The 18,258-nt window shown below is 35.3% G+C and overlaps 5 protein-coding genes across 5 annotated transcripts; 1 reads left to right on the top strand and 4 right to left on the bottom strand.

Moving 5' to 3' along the window:
- Positions 1-1,818: 1,818 nt before the first annotated feature.
- Positions 1,819-2,165, bottom strand: GCK72_020638 (uncharacterized protein; the record flags this gene model as incomplete). The annotated part of the gene is made up of 3 exons (XM_053733702.1): positions 1,819-1,872; positions 1,923-2,064; positions 2,122-2,165. 3 exons carry the CDS (start codon positions 2,163-2,165, stop codon positions 1,819-1,821), a joined length of 240 nt encoding a protein of 79 aa, XP_053582615.1.
- A 4,962-nt stretch (positions 2,166-7,127) lies between these two features.
- On the bottom strand, positions 7,128-7,523 carry GCK72_020637 (uncharacterized protein; the record flags this gene model as incomplete). Its single annotated transcript, XM_053733701.1, has 3 exons — positions 7,128-7,167; positions 7,216-7,291; positions 7,340-7,523. The coding sequence occupies 3 exons, from the start codon at positions 7,521-7,523 to the stop codon at positions 7,128-7,130; spliced, it is 300 nt and encodes a 99-aa protein (XP_053582614.1).
- A 1,506-nt stretch (positions 7,524-9,029) lies between these two features.
- Positions 9,030-10,152, bottom strand: GCK72_020636 (uncharacterized protein; the record flags this gene model as incomplete). The annotated part of the gene is made up of 5 exons (XM_053733700.1): positions 9,030-9,136; positions 9,182-9,618; positions 9,740-9,874; positions 9,923-10,089; positions 10,132-10,152. The coding sequence occupies 5 exons, from the start codon at positions 10,150-10,152 to the stop codon at positions 9,030-9,032; spliced, it is 867 nt and encodes a 288-aa protein (XP_053582613.1).
- A 2,718-nt stretch (positions 10,153-12,870) lies between these two features.
- On the top strand, positions 12,871-15,834 carry GCK72_020635 (uncharacterized protein; the record flags this gene model as incomplete). The annotated part of the gene is made up of 7 exons (XM_053733699.1): positions 12,871-13,517; positions 13,563-13,724; positions 13,771-13,899; positions 13,952-14,093; positions 14,847-15,013; positions 15,237-15,673; positions 15,719-15,834. 7 exons carry the CDS (start codon positions 12,871-12,873, stop codon positions 15,832-15,834), a joined length of 1,800 nt encoding a protein of 599 aa, XP_053582612.1.
- Positions 15,835-16,307: 473 nt separating this feature from the next.
- On the bottom strand, positions 16,308-18,030 carry GCK72_020634 (uncharacterized protein; the record flags this gene model as incomplete). The annotated part of the gene is made up of 7 exons (XM_053733698.1): positions 16,308-16,475; positions 16,520-16,587; positions 16,642-17,014; positions 17,142-17,329; positions 17,375-17,575; positions 17,621-17,872; positions 17,928-18,030. The coding sequence occupies 7 exons, from the start codon at positions 18,028-18,030 to the stop codon at positions 16,308-16,310; spliced, it is 1,353 nt and encodes a 450-aa protein (XP_053582611.1).
- Between the last annotated feature and the right edge of the window lie 228 nt (positions 18,031-18,258).

Below are 18,258 nucleotides of genomic sequence, written 5' to 3'. Positions count from 1 at the left end.
CACCTTATTGATAAGGGTTTGACCAGAAATAACAAGAAAAACTAGTGAACTGACGACAATGCCATTATCGGCAGCAACATCAGAACCGTTAACATCTGGACAGGGGAATGTAAAGCGGTGAGTTAATATTGATTATATTTGGATAATTTTTTGTAATTTTCCAGTATTAAACCACGAAACAGAAATTCAACCTCACGAACAAAACATTTATTGAAAAAGTTAAAATATGGCGTTCTAATTTTCCTGTTTTGCGGGTTGATTGCCCATCTGCTTACCACAATTGTTATGCCTCTTATTGAAGATTATTTTTTCAAAGCTGGTATGCCTTTTTTTGTTTGAAAATTCTTGCCTCACGTTCTAAAGTTACAGAAACATTCAAAAATTCTACAGCAGTTTCTTTGTTCAAATCTTGTACCACTCGAATTGTTGGTTTCTATGATGGATCCGGAGACCGGCATATCTCTGAAAGCCAATTACAAAAGTTGACTCATGTCGTTTTTGGCTACCTTCAATTGACCTCAACAGGAAATCTCTTTTTCACCTCAAATGGAGCAATGAAAAAGTTTGTGGAGCTTGTAAAGAAGGCAAGACAATTAAATCCCGAATTGAAAGTCATGTTCTCAATTGGTGGATACATTGACTACGTGAACTTCCCATCTGTCTCTGCAAGCCCTGAGTATAGGAAGTGAGTTTTGTTCACGCTCACGTGTGCAATTCTCAAATATCATTTCAGAAATCTAGCAAAATCAATCAAGGTATTCATTCAACATCATATGGTTGATGGCGTGGATCTTTGTTGGAAATGGCCCACGAAATGGGAGAATCGGGACGCTTATGTTTTGATGCTATGGGAGATTCGAGCCTCGCTGGAAAGTATTAGAAAACCTCTTCTGTTGACAATTGTCTCACCTAGCTATGATTGGCCTTGGTATAGAGACACATTCGATTTGCATGGAGTATTAAAAATTGTTGATTTTGTTCATGTGAGCTCTGTAAGATATTACGGATACTTTGAAGAAGGGAAGGGGAGCCCTCTTACCGGTCCTTCCTCTCCGTTGTACTCTGGAATTGGCACAAAGGAAAATGCGAATGTCGACTGGTCAATGAAACATTACACATGCTTAACAAAACAACCCAGAAGAGTCAATATGGGTGTCCCATTTTTTGGAGCATATTGGAAAAATGTGGAGGGACCGATTGATGCTAAAGGAGAGATGTGGTTCACCGCTAAACCAAAAACTAAGGGATCTGATCAGTACGAAGGTGGGTATATCCCATGGAGAAATATGAAGTCAGAGGAATGGAATGTATCTTCTGCTACGTGGCATCAAGATTCAAGGACACCATTTATTTGGCTACCCGAAAAACAAAAATTCTTAGGATTCGAGAATGCTAAGAGTTTGAGAGAAAAAGTTGAATATACAAAAGCCCATAGTTTGGGAGGGATAACGATCTGGTCGATTGAGATGGACGATGATAATGATAGTCTGTTGAATTCGGTCTATTCTGCTGATTTGTGTTATAGTAACAGAAATGATACGCTTAATTATAATTGTGACTAAATAAGAATTACTGAATTTAAAATAAAAAATTGAGTCTTCTCTGTGATGACCAATTTTCAATTGTTTCTGAATTAAAAAAAAACTTTGTTGCAATAATTGTAGAACACTACGGAAAAAAACAAATATGTTTTTATATGATTCATTTGAAACAGGTTTCATGAAAAACAGTGCTATTATTTTGTTAATACAAAAGTATACTGATAAACTAGTTGCTCAGAATTAGTGTTCGATTTTCCGAGAGATTGCAAGCTGCATTTCACACATTGTTCGCTGTCAATTGCATTTGAGTCACCTTCTCTTCTCTCTTTTCCTACAAATTTAAACAAAAAGATTTGGTAATCGTAGTTAATAATTACTTACAATAACTGGATAGCCACATCTGATGATTGCCAAAGCATTATCCCGATATTGAGCTGACATAAAAACACAAACAATCATATGAAAGGCAGTCGTACCAGAGAGAACATATGTGAACAAATTCTCGATACCTTCCAATAAAAAGCTGAATAATGATGATATTTGTGACTGATAAAGACATAAAAATGCTATGAACACTAACCCGAATCCGAACTGGAGTTGAAAAAAGTCAATTGGAGATATCATAAAAACTATTCCAAGGGGAAGTTCGGCTATAAAAAATGGCACTGTTAAAAACAGTACTAATCTCGATGTGTTCTTAGAATTTGCTGCAGCGGAAGAAGATCCCAATTTCTGTTGGCGTTCTCCTGTTTTCCTAATTTCTCGAATCAAGACAAATGTAATGATTGGGAAAAGTATGCATGGAGCTATCTAAAATTGGAGAAATGACGACGCCAGAAGAAAAACACGTAAATGAAACGTTTTGGAGTTTTGAGTCAGGAAAAAACTCACTTGAAACGATTGCGTCAAGAGTCTTATGAATTCGCAAAGCTATTCTCTCTTCGGTTTGGAAAAAACTAGAAAGTTTGGTAGTATAAAACTAGACACGGTATGGTGGATATTGTTCGCACTTATAGTTATCATTGAATAAAATAATTTGATATTTATAAATATCAAAGATATTGATAGGCGCAGAGAACAACAAGATTCCAAAAATCACAAAGTATGCAGACTTTTGTTTTGAGAGAACATCAATTCTTGGATTCAATGGATATTTGATAACGAGGGTTCTTATAAGAGCGATGCTGAAAATGAGCCATGTGGAACAATTTCTACAATAAAATCGAATTGATTCCATTGCATTTTTGATAAACAATATTTTGTAATCTGTTTCTTTGGAGTAGCACACATTAATAACTATGTATAAATAAAATATTTCAGTACGAACATCATATGATAGAGAGATTATATCCATTACTGCAAGTGCCAGTAGAATTACAAAAACGGGGGAGGTTCTCAATGGCTTTCTGGATAGAACAATGATATCGACGTATAGAAATATGATTGAAGTTTACTGTGAAAACGCAGAAGAATTGACGAATCAAATTGTTCTCGACTTCGAACCAATTTTCTTCGAAGCAGCGTGTAGAATTGGTAAAATGGTATTCAGAAATGTTCACTTGTCTTATATTTTCAAGTGACATAGTACTTGTGTAACCTGAAAAGAAAATATTTTGGGACAACACAAATGGAAATTCATGACGAAGCGCGTAGCGATTTGTTGTTTTCCTGAATTGTTGGTGTGACGCTCCTCCCTCATATAGTGTATGTAGTCCAGTCTGATCTCATGATCAACTACATCTACTCTGTAGTGTTTATTACTCTCACTCAGTGTGCTGCCCGAGACTGAAACAGGACATTTCCAACCGGATATTTCGCAACTGAGCATTTCGAAATCGAATAGCACATTTAGTGTTTCGATGTATCGGTTTCAAAATATTCGATTTCATAACCACCGGTTGCAAACCGTCTGATTTCAAAATGTTCGGTTTCGGAACGTCTGGTTACGAAATGGCAGGTTTTGGAGATCGGGATTCTATCACTAACCAGAATCAGGCAGTTTTTCTTGACAAATATCACTACATCCAATTTTTGTTTTCTCAAAATGTTTTTCTTTTCAAGTAACACATGCATCATGTCACTTGTCATTTTTCAAAGTTTTCTCAGATTACAAAAAGAGACCAATGCACATTATTCTAAATATGAAACCAAACCGTTGATATCACTTTAATGATAGCTTTCGAAGTTTTTCGACATTTGCTTTTAAAAATTCATAAAAATTTGTCATTTTTCTGCGTGATCACCGGTGCTCAATATAAGAGATCACCTGAAGTTCCAGAAGCCCAAAAGCTGAACTTTTTCAGAATTCATGTCTCGATTCAACACGAAAACCAGTACCACCACTACCACCACAGAAGCATACAAAGTTTATGAGCCCGAATTCTTCGAAATTGAACCTTACATTGCGGAGTATAATGTGAGGGTAGCGACTCTTGGAGATATGGTATTCTCGATTTTCGGTATCTTTCTGAATCTATTTCATTTCACGATTCTTACCCGAAAGCCATTAAGAACTCAGTTTGTGTTTCAAATTCTTATTATCATTTGTCTCTCTGACATTATTTTTTTTTCTGGTAGCATTCTTTGGGGTTTTTTAGACGATCTTCTTGGAAATACGTGCCATAGTTCTCGCCCAAACTCACATAACATCTGGAGACCCATCATCATGTCATTGCAACACACAGTTAAAAGTTTATCTTCTCTTTTGGTTTTACTGTTATCGGCGCTTGAAATTGTTTCACTATCCTTGAAGTTTCCAATCAAATGTTTCCTTATTTTTGGATTCGCAGGACTGTGCACTGCTTGGCAAGTTTGGTATCAAACTCGTTTTTTCGATTGTCGACTGGATGTCGACTATGATTTATTTTATTCTCAAAAATTTATAAATGACTGCATGAAGTGCCTGTGTGTTTCTATTTACATCATCTCAATTGTCATTCAATTCGTGAAACTCCAAAAAGTAATTAGGAAGAAGAGTTGGAAAGATGAGTGAGTATATCTTGTCTTTGTTTCTGTTTTTACAAATGTTTCAGTCAAATAATTCTTGTACTCATAATCACTTTGAGTTTCTTCATATCAGAATCTATTGACGCTTGTGTTTTATTTTTCGATCGTGTTTACCTCAAGCCTTATGAGTTGATACAGTGAGTCATAAATGTCAATGTATAACCTATTGTTTTTTTACACAGAATTTACTTTGTCAACTTCCGAACCAATGCTAAAACACTAATCACTATGAATTGTGTAACACACTGTTTTATTTGTATGCTAATTTCATCAGATTATATGGATACAGTAAGAAAATGCTTGCGGAGAAAAAAAAAGAGAAGGGAAGCAAAGAGGCAGGGCGAATTTTTAAGATGTGTTTTCAGAAATCAGTCACAATTAGCTCAATTGGCGGGGGAGTTACTGCTTAACATGGCTGGAGAAAATTTATACGTTTTGATTTTATCTCTCCTGCGTTACCTGTAATTCTTGAATTTCATAATAAATTCAGTTTTTCTTTTTTATTACCACATTGTAAAATAAACCGCATTTTAAGATGCAAGTTTTTGAAACAAGAAATCTAAAATCTGATTTTAGGCTCCAGAATTCCAATTTTCGGATGTTGAAGATAGAAAAGAGATGTGTCGTCTGCTACGTGGCATCAGAATTCAAAGACACCATTTATTTGGCTCCCCGAGAAACAATAATTTTTAGGATTTGAAAATGCGATAAGTTTGAGAGAAAAAGTTGAATATAAGAAATCCCATAGTTTGGAATAGATAACAATCTGGTCAGTTGAGATGGACGATGAAAAAGATACTTTGCTAATCTGTGTTATAGTAACAAAAATGATACGCTTAATTATAACTGCTAAACGTCATTATAGCGAAATGATTTTTAGAAAAACCTTTTCATATAAACACCTCAAACTACAATTATAGGGTATACGAGCTCTCTTGTTGTCCGAATTCACCAAAGTTTTAATCTCATTTCTCCCCAATTTTCTTATTCTCAAGCCATGAAAACCAATAAACTTTCCCGTACTTCTACTATGGACCCCTATGATTATTTTACCGATGACTTTATCTATAGTGATCCGTTTGGCAGAGGATACATCAATAACAATGACTATCTTACTGAAAATTTTCAACAAATGGCAGGATATTACGCCAGCATTTTAGGAGTGCTCCATCAGATTTATGACATCGCGGTGATCGTCAACTTTATAGTGAACATTCCTCACTTATTTATTTTATGCCAAAAAGAATTGAGGTCCAACTTGGTTTACATCATCATGATTGGAATTTGTCTCTGTGATTTCATACATTCCATTGGTAAAATGGCGAAAATTTTCATGACATGGCATATAATATACCAGATAGAAAAGTGTCCTGGTGTCTACCCGTATTATCATATTTTTATCGATGTCTTCTCAAATTCCACTCAAATTATGAGTCGACGATGCTCAGCGTTTCTCGCGTTGTTCATCGCTGCGTTCCGCTCATTTTCAGTCATTTTCCCGATGAGTTCCGCTGTCAATTTTCTGATGAAAGCTAGATCTGGATGGCTCATTGTGCTGATGGTCGGCCTGATTTGTGGTGGATGGAGTGCAGTTTACTCTCAATGCACAACGATTGAAAAACTTTTGATGTGAGTTGACGTGGTCTTTTTTCCAGAACCTCCTATTCTTTAGGTGTCCTGGTGGCTACACACCTAGCTACGTAATGTATATACATGTGACCACTGGAAAAGCTGAAAACTTATTTCATTTGATTGATGGGTGTATTGTTATCACTGTAAGCTTACTGTATATCCTGATGGCTGTAGCCTTAATGATTGCTCTAGTTGCGGCAAAGAAACGGAGGAAAAATTTGAAGAGTGATAAGTGAGTCTGTCCCCCCGGTTCGTTATAATAAGAGTTTATAAATATTGATTGTGTTTTTGATCTACCAACACATCGGCACTGGTTGGGACGATGGCTGCGACTGTGTTCATTTCGGAATTTGCCTACGGAGCGTTATTTATTTTCAGCTATATTTATGTCCAAGATTTTAAAGAACAGTAGGTGCAAGGCATTTTTCAAAAAAATAAATAAATTTCAGAGCATTTTTCGGGGAGCTAGAAGTTGTTGCTCTCACATTCTCCATCGGAAGTTCTATTGCCCATTGTTTCATTTGTTTCTGTATGTCTTCTCAGTATAGGGATGTTGTAAAGAGATTTTTGTGGAAGGAGAAGAAAGAAGTCAAAGTTGCCGCTCCGGAATCTTCTATACATCCAACAACTGTAGATACTACGAAAACTTCAAACTCTTCTAAAAGAACAACTTAATTTTTTTAAATGAAATCATTTTTTGGAAATTTATTTAGCTTAAATTTTTATGAAAATGTCAAAAACCAATAAAACATTCCGTTAAAAACAGCATCAAAATCATAAAAAATCTGCATCCTTCCACCGAATATGAATCCAAAACAACTGGAGCCCCACAATCCCCTCCGGTATAATTCAGACTTCTTCGATACATAATCATTTCATTTACTATCACTCCAAAAAGGTTGCAAGTTCCATTTGTATAATTAAATATGTTCGGGTGGTTGTCCTGAATTATTGCAACACGATTATAGAAGCTTCTGGTGAATATGTTCTGAAATTTTGGTTAGAACTGAAAATCTGTATTATACAAAAATGTTACATTACCCTGACACTGGAGCCGATTTTCGGATTCGTTAAGTTTTTATTGGATAGAATTTGAACAACCGGCAGCGTATCTGAAATTTGAAATCTCAGTTATTTTTAGTCATATAACGCTAACAAACCATTCAAAGAAATAATGAGAGTCAGTTTGGGCAGAAAACTGAAATCCACCAGTTGAGTATTCCTAATGATCAAAGTACCAAATAGAGTGTACACTCTGATCAGCTTGTTAATATGCTCCTCATCGCCAGACTCAATCACCAGGTTACCAATTATAGTGAGACAGTTGTTTGGCAATTTGTCCATAGATTCAAAATAACATAGGCCTTGTTCATCAAACTCGCAAGCTTTGGCATGAAGGTTAATGAAATGAAAGCTGTCAAAAAAGTTAAACTCATTCTCAGTTAGACAGAAGTCGGGGTGCAAGTTTTCAATATTGCCGGCTTGAAAGGGATATGTTTCATAGTTAAAATTTTCGAATTCTTCTAATGCTGAAAGCCCAAGCCTTGTCATCTCCGGATTGTCTTTCAAATTGAAAATGATTTCCGACTCTGCATACACTTTGAAATACTTCAGATTTGTCAAAAATGACAAATTTTGAATATTGGAGTTTCGAATTTCTAACTTTCCCAATACGGTTTGCACATTCGATAGAGGTGATAAATCGGTGGTTTTCGTGATATTATGTAAGACTAATCCGTTGTAAAACCGTGTGCAGCTTTGGTAATTAGATAGAGAAGAGGCATTTATTTGGTCTCCTTGGCACCCTGAAATAATTTTGGATCTGGTGGATATTGTTATTCAGAGATCTACCACAATTCTTCAAGTTCCCTTCTGTTGTTAAGTTAACCAAATCTATCAGTTGGTAGCTCCAGCATAAACTCTCGAGGTCCAACTTTGGATTGTTAACTATTCGAAACTTGCACATATTCAAGCTCTCGAACATCAAAGGCCTCATATTTTGGAGACCTCCTATATCGGAGAGTTGAGAGTTGTTCTCAATGATGAACCCATCTGTTTCAAAAAATTTATTTCAAAAATTAAAAAAAAACTCACTCGGCTGACACCCAAGTCTAAACTCATTATTTTTGTCAGGTGTTAAAAACGAGAGACTCGACAAATTGGAGTTTTCCATTCGTAAACCGCCGACCAGAGTTGACATATTTTGGAAAGCTTTTTTCAACTGATTCACTGATAAATCTGTCTTTGAGTTTATCACAATATGAGCATACACCGTACTGCATTTGGGAAATTTTTTAATAGTTTTTGAAGTAATTTCGGTTTGATTGAAAATGCATTTTGTGTCTGAACATTTGGAATAAACGGAATTTATGAATTTCTTTTTTCAGATACCTGGTAGAGAAGAATCAGATGAAAAGCTTGGAACAAAGAAAGTAGAAAAAATAAAAAAGAATAAGGAGAGCATTATGAATGATTAAATGAAAAAAGTTTCTTAACATTTGAGATTGAAAAATATGAAAGGTGGCAATTACATGTGTTTATTAGTTTCGTATGACAATTGTTCTGTTGAGGTCTAGAGTGAAAATTTCAAAGCACAAAACTCAATACAATGGGGGAAACTGGAAAAAAACAACTTTGGTAAATAAGAGAATGATTTTTTTAAAGTTCGGGGGAAAACAAATAATTGTTTAAAAAAGGTTAAAATGGTTTGAATGGACATAGAAACATTTTCTTTTTGTTTTTTTGTTTTTATTTTCCAGCAATTGTTGCCCTCCGTGCTTACGTTGAGAAAATGTTGTCCTAAAGTTGAAGTTGAAATTCACTACCAAGTCACTGACAAAACCACTTACATTAGTTCATAACATTTGGAAGATTCACATTATTAAGTCTGGTACTTGGCTCTGTTTCCACGGTACCCAACAACTTTCTACATTTATCCAAAAACTGAATAGTGAGTTCTGGAAAGTGAACACTGGGCATACGATATTCATACACCAACTCACTTTTTGCAGCCTTTTTATAGGCTGAGACGATGCACAAAACAATGATAGCATCCATAGCTGGGTACAGTGTAATGGCGCAGAGCAAAATACCAGTTGGTAGATCACACTCAATATCTAGTAGTGAAAGGTACAATATAAATGTCACTGGAGAAAACAGAGTTATAGTGGGGGTTACAATCTGGAGAATGAGTGTCTTGAAAAATTGCTTGTGAAGGTTTCTCATGGATAGTGAGAGTATTTGAAGCTTTTCCTCCATACCAATATACATAAAAACAGCACAATAGATGATTACAGTATACTGGATAGCCATGATACATGTCATGTTAAGTGTCGACGAGATGTTGAACCATCGAATAGAACCGGTAGCGTCATAGGCAACAACGGCTACACCCGAAACCTCAGAAATGTCGAGATTGAATTTTTGAAGCATATCAGAGCTGAAGTAAGAAGATTTTTACAGACCTGAGGTTACTGGGTCCTTAAGTGGTCTTTTATCTTTTAATTGACGTGGTAGTAATGCAATCTGTACATCAGTCAGTTTCATTTCACTAGACTTACTTAAAATATCCTTTTGAGTAATTGTCAATTTCATCAAAATACAATGTCCCCAGAGCCCAAACAACGCCGAAGAACGCCGAATAGACAACAGAGATCATAAACTTCCATCCTTTGAAAAAGCGGAGTTTTGTTTCACTGAAGACCAAAACTTCATGACAATTCATTTTCCCCCAGAGAACTTACTCAAAAATCGCCCAGTATCGATATAAAAACTGGACCGATAGCATGGAGATGGTGGATGCGTAGACTCCAGTGTGAAAGCACAAACAGAAGGTTACAGTGTCTTGACTCATTCCAAATGGGCGACTGGTACTATAGAAGACATAACCAGCATTGTGAGAATACACATTCTAAAATTAGAACAAATGTAATGTTTCCTATTACACGATTACCGGATAAAGAAGTAGCTCCATCGTTGCAAAAAGGATACCAACTGTTGGAAAGAAAATCAGTAGATATTTATAACTTCCGAATTTTCTGTTTATTCCAAAAACAGTAAGAAATATCAAAATGTAACAAAAGAAAGTGGTAGTAAAAAAGCCCAACTGAGCAACAAACTGGGCGATTTTCACGTAGATCGTGAAGGATTTTGAATCAAACGGACCAGCCATTATCCGTATGATGATAATGTTATGTTGGCTAACAAGACGGTGGTATGAATGTTTTCGATGAAAATATAAAGCAGACAGAAATCGTATTATACACTAATGTTTTCAGACTGTTTTTAATTGGACCTTGTGGATTACGTCTGTATGTAGTGAAGCTACTTCTTGTAATTCATAACAACCTCAGCCTCACGAGGGAATGGCCCTGAGTGATACTCGAAATTCTCAATAATGTTTTTCTCGTAAGATGGGACTTACCGAGACTAGAACAGTATATGTTCAAGTGCAACAAGCACGTTTCCAGCGATGGCAAACATTCCTAGACGTTCAAGTTTTCTATTGAAAACGCAAAAACACAGATCATGGATGAATATTATTAAAGCATGCCAAAACAAAGTTCTTGAAAACAAAATATTTTTTACGATAATCATTTATTTTGAAAATTTCTACTATCAGTTTTAACTTCTCATCAGTTTTAGTTCCCTTGTTTAAATTATTCTTTTTTTATAGATTAAAAAAACATTAATTTTGCATCGTTTGAAAAGAAAGGAGTCATTGACCCTCTATCCTATCCCGATCATATCATTTTTTGACCTTACGAAGAGAAAGAGAACACATTAAAAAACTGATTCCCTCCGTTTTGTCTGATTAGAAAGATCAGGCTACATACAGATAAACCCGCCGCGAATTGTAGTTGATTTATCGCTTGTCACGCCGCATCACTGCGGGAGACAGACATGGTTCGAATTAAGAGGAAAGGATTGAATTGTATTCATAAGTTGACACTGACTTTTTCAAACCATTAGTTAAAAATTGCGTGTTCTCTGATGTTTGAACCGGCTCAAACCTCACATTGAGTCTCAAATAATAGCGATTTGGGTCGAATTTTGTTAAAAACTCTTTTTTTCAAGTAATAACATTTTTTCTAACAGTTTGTAATAATATGGCATACCGTATAAAGATAAATCCAACTCTTTTTTCCCAAGTTTTCTAAATTTCCAGTGAGATCAACATTCTTCGATTGCAGTGTGATCCTATGTAGTGTGATCCTAATTTCACTTTCTTTTTATGATCCCGTATAATGAAATGGTTTTTTAACCTCCTGCGCGGAAAGATATCATTTCGGGATGTTCAAGAAGACTTTTCGGTCGGAATATGGGAGAAGCTATTCATATGTAGCTTGAACTTATGAACATAAAAATGAAGAATTGTTTTAGAATACTGTAAAATGCCGTCTCGAGCTGGTGAAGGAAATATGACAGTGAAGTTGTCTCAGACATCAAAAAATATGATTTCAAAAGTCACAGTGAGCTCTTGTTCTGATTAAGAGACTTACAGAAAAATTAAACTTTAGATATCATTATAACTTATATCGAATCTCTTAGCAACAACTTCTTACTTAAAAAAAAGTTTGATTACCCAAAATATATGTTTTCAATTGTTAAAAATTAATTAACCAATTAAATAATTAGCTGATGAGAGCACATCTCCCTAATAGAATATCGTTCCGCCTCACTATCAGATCAGTCATTTTAACGATGCCATTTCTTCCTTTCCCATACTGTCACTCATTTTCCGAGTTCATTTCTCTAATTAGAAAATTAATTTGGTCTCGATTGATCGACAAACCTCAACGCCAGTACATTATGTTTTTATCTTGAACGTTCTCTTCCGTTCACCTTATGATCTCCGCCCTTTTCTAATTTAGTATAAAAGAATGAGTCCAAAGAACTTAATGTTATACTTAAAACGGCATGTTTTGTCTGAATTTTTTTCTATCTTCCCTGGTCATTTTTTACTGTCTGACTATTGTAAATCCATGCTTGAGAACTGAATCTGTAACCATGCCCATAGTCACAGAAGAACCCGAACTTCGTGAGTTTTGAACGTATTAAAGCAAAATTTTTATTTTTCTACAGGAAATTGTTCACAAACTGATATAGCTCTTGGAAACCCAAACGCTGCACAAGAGATCGATGTTGTTTATGACATGTGAGGATTGAAAATATAATTACAAATCTATAAGTGTGTCTACAGGTATAACACCACACAAATCCCTGGAACCCTGGATACGATCGCTACAATGAATCTCCAATGCACGGCTGATGAGGGCAACTTTGCCAGTATGACTTTTAACACAGCTGGTGAACCTGTGGAAAATAGTCCTCCCAATCAAACAGTAACTATAATGGTACAATGCAGCAGTGTAGACATGATGTGGAAGTACTCTGCGACGTCTATGGGTGTTACGTGTACAACAACTATTACGAGCGTTTTCTGCCAGCAAGCTTAGCTTCTGGAAACATTTTGGTTCAATAATAATAATTTTTTCTTGTTTCTAAGTTGTTCCAGAATAATAATAATAACTTTTTTCATGTAGTTTTGATAAAACATTTTTAAACATTTATCCCTCTCACAATGAGTCATGTGTTTTCTCTCGACTCAACCACCTATTATAACTCGAGATTACATATATTGCCATTCTGAAAACAAATCGCCTACTTTCATTTCGAATTCTCCAATCTAATGCGAAAAATTCACGAGAAAAACCCGACAACTACACTATGTCCTCCATCGACCACCACCGAATACGAGCCGCTTGTATTCTATCCATGGACTGGTGACTGTACTGATTGCATCGACAAAGATAGCATATTCACGTTTGATGTGGAAATCGAGGTGAGATTTTTAAAATATTCCAAACTATTGAATGAAGTTGCCACCTATATTGGATTATTTTTAAATTTGCTGCATTTTTTTGTTCTAACAAAAAAAGAGCTCAGGAACAACGCTGTGTTTTTCATCATGATTGGAATTTGTGTCTCTGATATTCTGGTTTTTGCATCGAGTATTTCTGAAGCATTTGTGTATGACTATGCGTATATAGCAGAAAAAATCGGTACCTGTGCTAGTTTCAAACAATGGCTTTATATGGGAATTGAATGGTATTCTGGAGGAGTTCAAAAATTTGGGAGAATGAGTTCCATAGTACTTGCCTTGTCGATGACTTTCATCCGCACTGTCTCTGTTATGTTCTCTATGAGCGCGGTGGCAAATCGATTGACGAAACTTTCCACAGCAATTTTCATAGTGTTCATTTTTTATCTTATTTTGGGAATTTGGTACGCAGAGTTTTATCTTCGGGCGAAACCCCATAAAGATGTTTTGTCATTGTGAGTTTCACTCCGACCCACCAAAGCAAGATATTTGATTTTCAGTTGCTATTTTAATGGACTCGAAGATGAAAAAGTGGCACAACACGAACTCACAGAAGGTTTCAGTATATTAGTGCTCACCGTGATCTACACTTTTCTTACTGTAATTCTTCTGGTAGCGCTCAAGATTGCGAAGAAACGACGGAAGAGATTGGGAACTGAAAAGTAATCAATCGGTTTATTAATTTTCTTGTTTTATGACAAATTTTAGACAAGAAAACACTTCAAATTTGATAATTGGAATGACAGTTTCCTTCTTGATAGCTACGCTTGGATACAGTATTCTTTTTATTTTTAGCAAATGGCCTTATCCAAACGACAACATTCCATTTTTTCGAGTGTAAGAGTCAATGTACTTTTATCAACATATCAAATTCCACTCTAACTTTCAGACAACTAACTATGATGCTGACGCATGTGCCCAAAACATTGCTCACCTTGAATTCAGTGACTCACTGTTTTGTCTGTTTGTTTATGTCTTCACATTATCGGGAAGTTGCTCTGAAACATTTCTGGAGAAGGGCTAAGACGAAAGTAAGAATTAAAATGACGACAGCAGTAGAATGACACGGATTTCAGGTCAACGAGCCTACAAGGACCGAGACAATAGTTGTGGCAACTGGAAATATATCAAAGGATTCGACGAAAAGTTATTGAGAATTGTTTTTCTTTTTTTGTTTAAATTTATCAAGAGTGTTTAAGGTTTCATTGAGAAAATATCCGAATGGTTCTTCTCATCTTTAAAAAATAGAAGTTCACATTTTAATAAAGTACGCCTGAATGTGTTGGAAAAATAGAAGTCCATGTAGTTCTATTACAGGTTTTACGGTAATTATCTTAATACGGGTACACACAACGTTTTTACATTAAAAGCATTCTGATAACAATATTATACGATTCAATTTCCTGTCATACAGACGTAGTCTATAAGATCTGATCAAAAACAGTCTGAAAACAATAGTCTGTAATACAATTTCCTGTCTGCCATATATCTTTATTCAAAAACATTAATACCAGCGTATAGTTAGCCAACAGAACGTTATCATCATTCTGAAAATGCCCGACGCTTCTGAATCGAAATCCTTCACTATCTATGTGAAAATCGCCCAGCTTATTGCTCAGTTTGGGTTTATCTCTACCACTTTTTTCTGCTACATTTTGATATTTCTTACAGTTTTTTTTTTTTTGATTTTCTTTCCAACAGTTGGTATCCTTTTTGCAACGATGGAGCTACTTCTTTATCCGGTAATCGTGTAATAGGAAACATTACATTTGTTCTAATTTTAGAATGTGTATTCTCACAATGCTGGCTATGTCTTCTATAGTACCAGTCGCCCATTTGGAATGAGTCAAGACGTTGTAACCTTCTGTTTGTGCTTATACACTGGAGTGTACGCATCTACCATCTCCATGCTATCGGTTCAATTTTTATATCGATACTGGGCGATTTTTGAGTAAGTTCTCTCGGAAACGAATTGTGATGAAGTGTTGCTTTTCAGTGAAACGAAACTCCGCTTTTTCAAAGGATGGAAGTTTATGATCTCTGTTGTCTATTCGGTGTTCTTCGGTGTTGCTTGGGCTCTGGGGATTTTGTATTTTGATAAAATAGACGAATACTCAAAAGGATACTTGAAGCAAGTCGAGTGTAATGAAATTACTTTTAGCTTATTACTTCAGCTCTGATATGCTTCAAAAACTCAATCTCGACATATCTGAGGTTTCGGGTGTAGCCGTCGTTGCCTATGACGCTACCGGTTCTATCCGATGGTTTAATATTTCGTCGACAACTACCATGACATGTATCATGGCTATCCAGTATACTGTAATCATCTATTGTGCTATTTTTATGTATATTGGCATGGAGGAAAAGCTTCAAATGCTCTCAATTTCATTGAGAAACCTACACAAGCAATTTTTCAAGACTCTTATTCTCCAGATTGTGACGCCCACTATAACTCTGTTTTCTCCTGTGATGCTTATAATCTACCTTCCTCTACTAGATCTAGAGTGTGATCTACCAACTGGAATATTCCTCTGCGCCTTCACATTGTACCCAGCAATGGATGCTATCATTGTTATGTATATCGTTGCAGACTACAAAAAAGCTGCAAAAAGTGAGTTGACGTATGAATATCGTTTGTTCAGTGTACATCTTCCAGAACTCATCATTCAGTTTTTGGATAAATGTAAACAGTTATTGAGTACCGTGGAAACAGAGCCAAGTACAAATCAGACAGGATCGAAGAATGTGAATTCTCCAATTGTTATGAACTAAGCGGTTTTTTCAGCGACTTGGTAGTGATTATCAATGTTTGTCTTTAGATATACCCTCAAATCCCATATTTTAATCTGCGCCCTGCCTACATATTAAATTTAATCCAACTTTATTTCAAATGTAACGTGTCAGTGACTTGTTCATTCGTTTCAATAAATAAAATAAATAGAAGTAATAATGTTTCCATTCTGTAAGAATCAAATTCTTATAGTTAGATCATATTCCTTTGATATCTGGCACACCTGCATTGCCATTTTCGCATCACTAGTTAGAGCCTTTCAACGGTATTTTACTGCCGATAGTGGGGCCTTCCTTTTTAAATGATGCAGAATTAAAGTGTTATTAAGTTAATTCAAAAAATGAATAATATAAGCACGGTCACTAAAATTGATGAGAGGTTAGTACTGATAGTAGAAATCTGTTTGATATCCACGCGAGCACCTAAAAGATTTTCATGTATTTGGTAAAATGTTTTAAAAAGTATATAGACCACAATCCCCTCCAGTATACACCAATCTTGTCATGAACTCAGAGTATTCAGTATAAGATTGAAAAAGCTGACAGGACTGATTGCCTAGTTCTGCTTTGAAAAGATCGTTGTCCTGAATTATAGCTTCTCTTTTGCCTCGGGTCGTTATACTCTGAAATATTTTTTGAAAGTTTTTAGAATACATTTCTGACAAACATAAATGTATCGAAGTTCCAAATTTTTGAGTTTCTTGTTTGAAATGAATTGAATCACTGGATATGAATCTGAAATTAGGAACTCAATATGTTTTGAGCTTTGAAATACATATAAACAATTACCATTTAAAGAGACAATATGTTTGCAAGCTGCCAAATTGTCCAAATCTGTTAATTCAGTGTTTTGGACAATCAATGCTCCAAATAAATACTTCATATTATTCAGTTTGGTGCAGTCATCTTCATCTCCTTTCTCTATCTTCAAGTCTCCCAGAACTATATCGCAGTTATTCGGCAAATCGTACATCGAAGAGAACCGACATAAAATCAGCTCCACAATATCTCCAGGGTCCTCACAGAATTTTGCTTGAAGATTCACAAAAGGTAAATTCAGTTCGAGCAGGATCATCATCTCCGACAGAGACAGACAGAAATCAGGGTGCAAATTCTCAAAGTTGGCAAGAGTAATTCCATCTGGAGCATTATTTTCAATATTCTTAAACATTTTTAAATTAGAACGTTTTGAAAAAAAGTTATGCAGATACCCAAATTTTCGGTAATAAAAATCTGGTCATCTCTGGATTATTCTGAAGATTGAGAATAATTGATTTGTCGCTTCTAACCGTCCAGTATTGAAAACTTTTCAGAAAAGATAAGTTCTGAATGTTTGTATCTTGGATATTGATTATTCCTTTGACAAGCTTGATATTTGAAAAATGAGATGTATTGACTGAAACGTTGAGTAACTGAATCCCGTTATAAGTGGCAGAGCAATTCTGAGCAGATGACGAGATTTCACTAATTTGACAACCTGAATACTTCTAATTAGAAACATTAAAGTAGAAAAAAAACTAACCACAATTTTTCAAGTTTCCAGTTGTTGTTAGATCTGTAGACTCTGCCAGCCACCCATTATCACACAATTTTTCCATATCTAGCAACTTATTATCCTTCACTTGGATCACACAATCACCCTGACTGTTTCCAGGGTACAAACGGATATTCGATAACATACTGGCATCCGTGAGATATGAATTGTTCTTAAGAAATAACCCATCTGAAGAAAACCTCATTTTCTCATTCACGAAGTCTATAAACTCACATGTCTCACAATAAAAGCCAACATAACCTCTGGTCTTTTCAGGTGTCAGAATTGAGAAACTGGTAATGTTAGAGTTCTCGATTATTATCCCGCCAACCAGCGTGTTCATGTTTTTTAATCTATTTTTGATTTGAGCCCCCGATAAATCAGTATCAGAGTTGATAACAATTATAGCATACACCATCTCACATTGTGGAAAAAATTTAATAGTGGTGGAGTTGAATTGGGTGTAATTGAAGACACAATCGGGGTCTGAAAGTTAAGAACTGATAGAGAATAAAAAAAACTTTCTTTATATGAAACTAACTTTCTTTATAGGCATCCAGAACGTGTTTTAAATCCTTGTCATTGTTTCCAAGGGAGAAAGGAATTAGAAAAATGTAAACAATGAAGCATATGGATATGCACATAGTATCAAGAATGGTGTGAACGTTTTATGATTTCGAAAATCAATGCCAAAAGCCACTTGTAGAATTTTATGAAAGACAGGTCTCTCTTATTATTTTTCGCTCAAGTATGCAATTTTCCACAATAATACCTTTCAAAAAATGTGACCAACTATAATTGCTTTTCGAGATGTTAATTCAATGTGTTGTTTATGATTAGGCGAGAAAACTTTTTAAAAAGGGAAAAATATC

This window comes from Caenorhabditis remanei, chromosome V, assembly GCF_010183535.1.
Source record: "Caenorhabditis remanei strain PX506 chromosome V, whole genome shotgun sequence".
Lineage (NCBI taxonomy): Eukaryota > Metazoa > Nematoda > Chromadorea > Rhabditida > Rhabditidae > Caenorhabditis > Caenorhabditis remanei.
The sequence above is the reverse complement of the archived record's forward strand: the minus strand, read 5'-3'. Positions and strand labels throughout refer to the sequence as shown.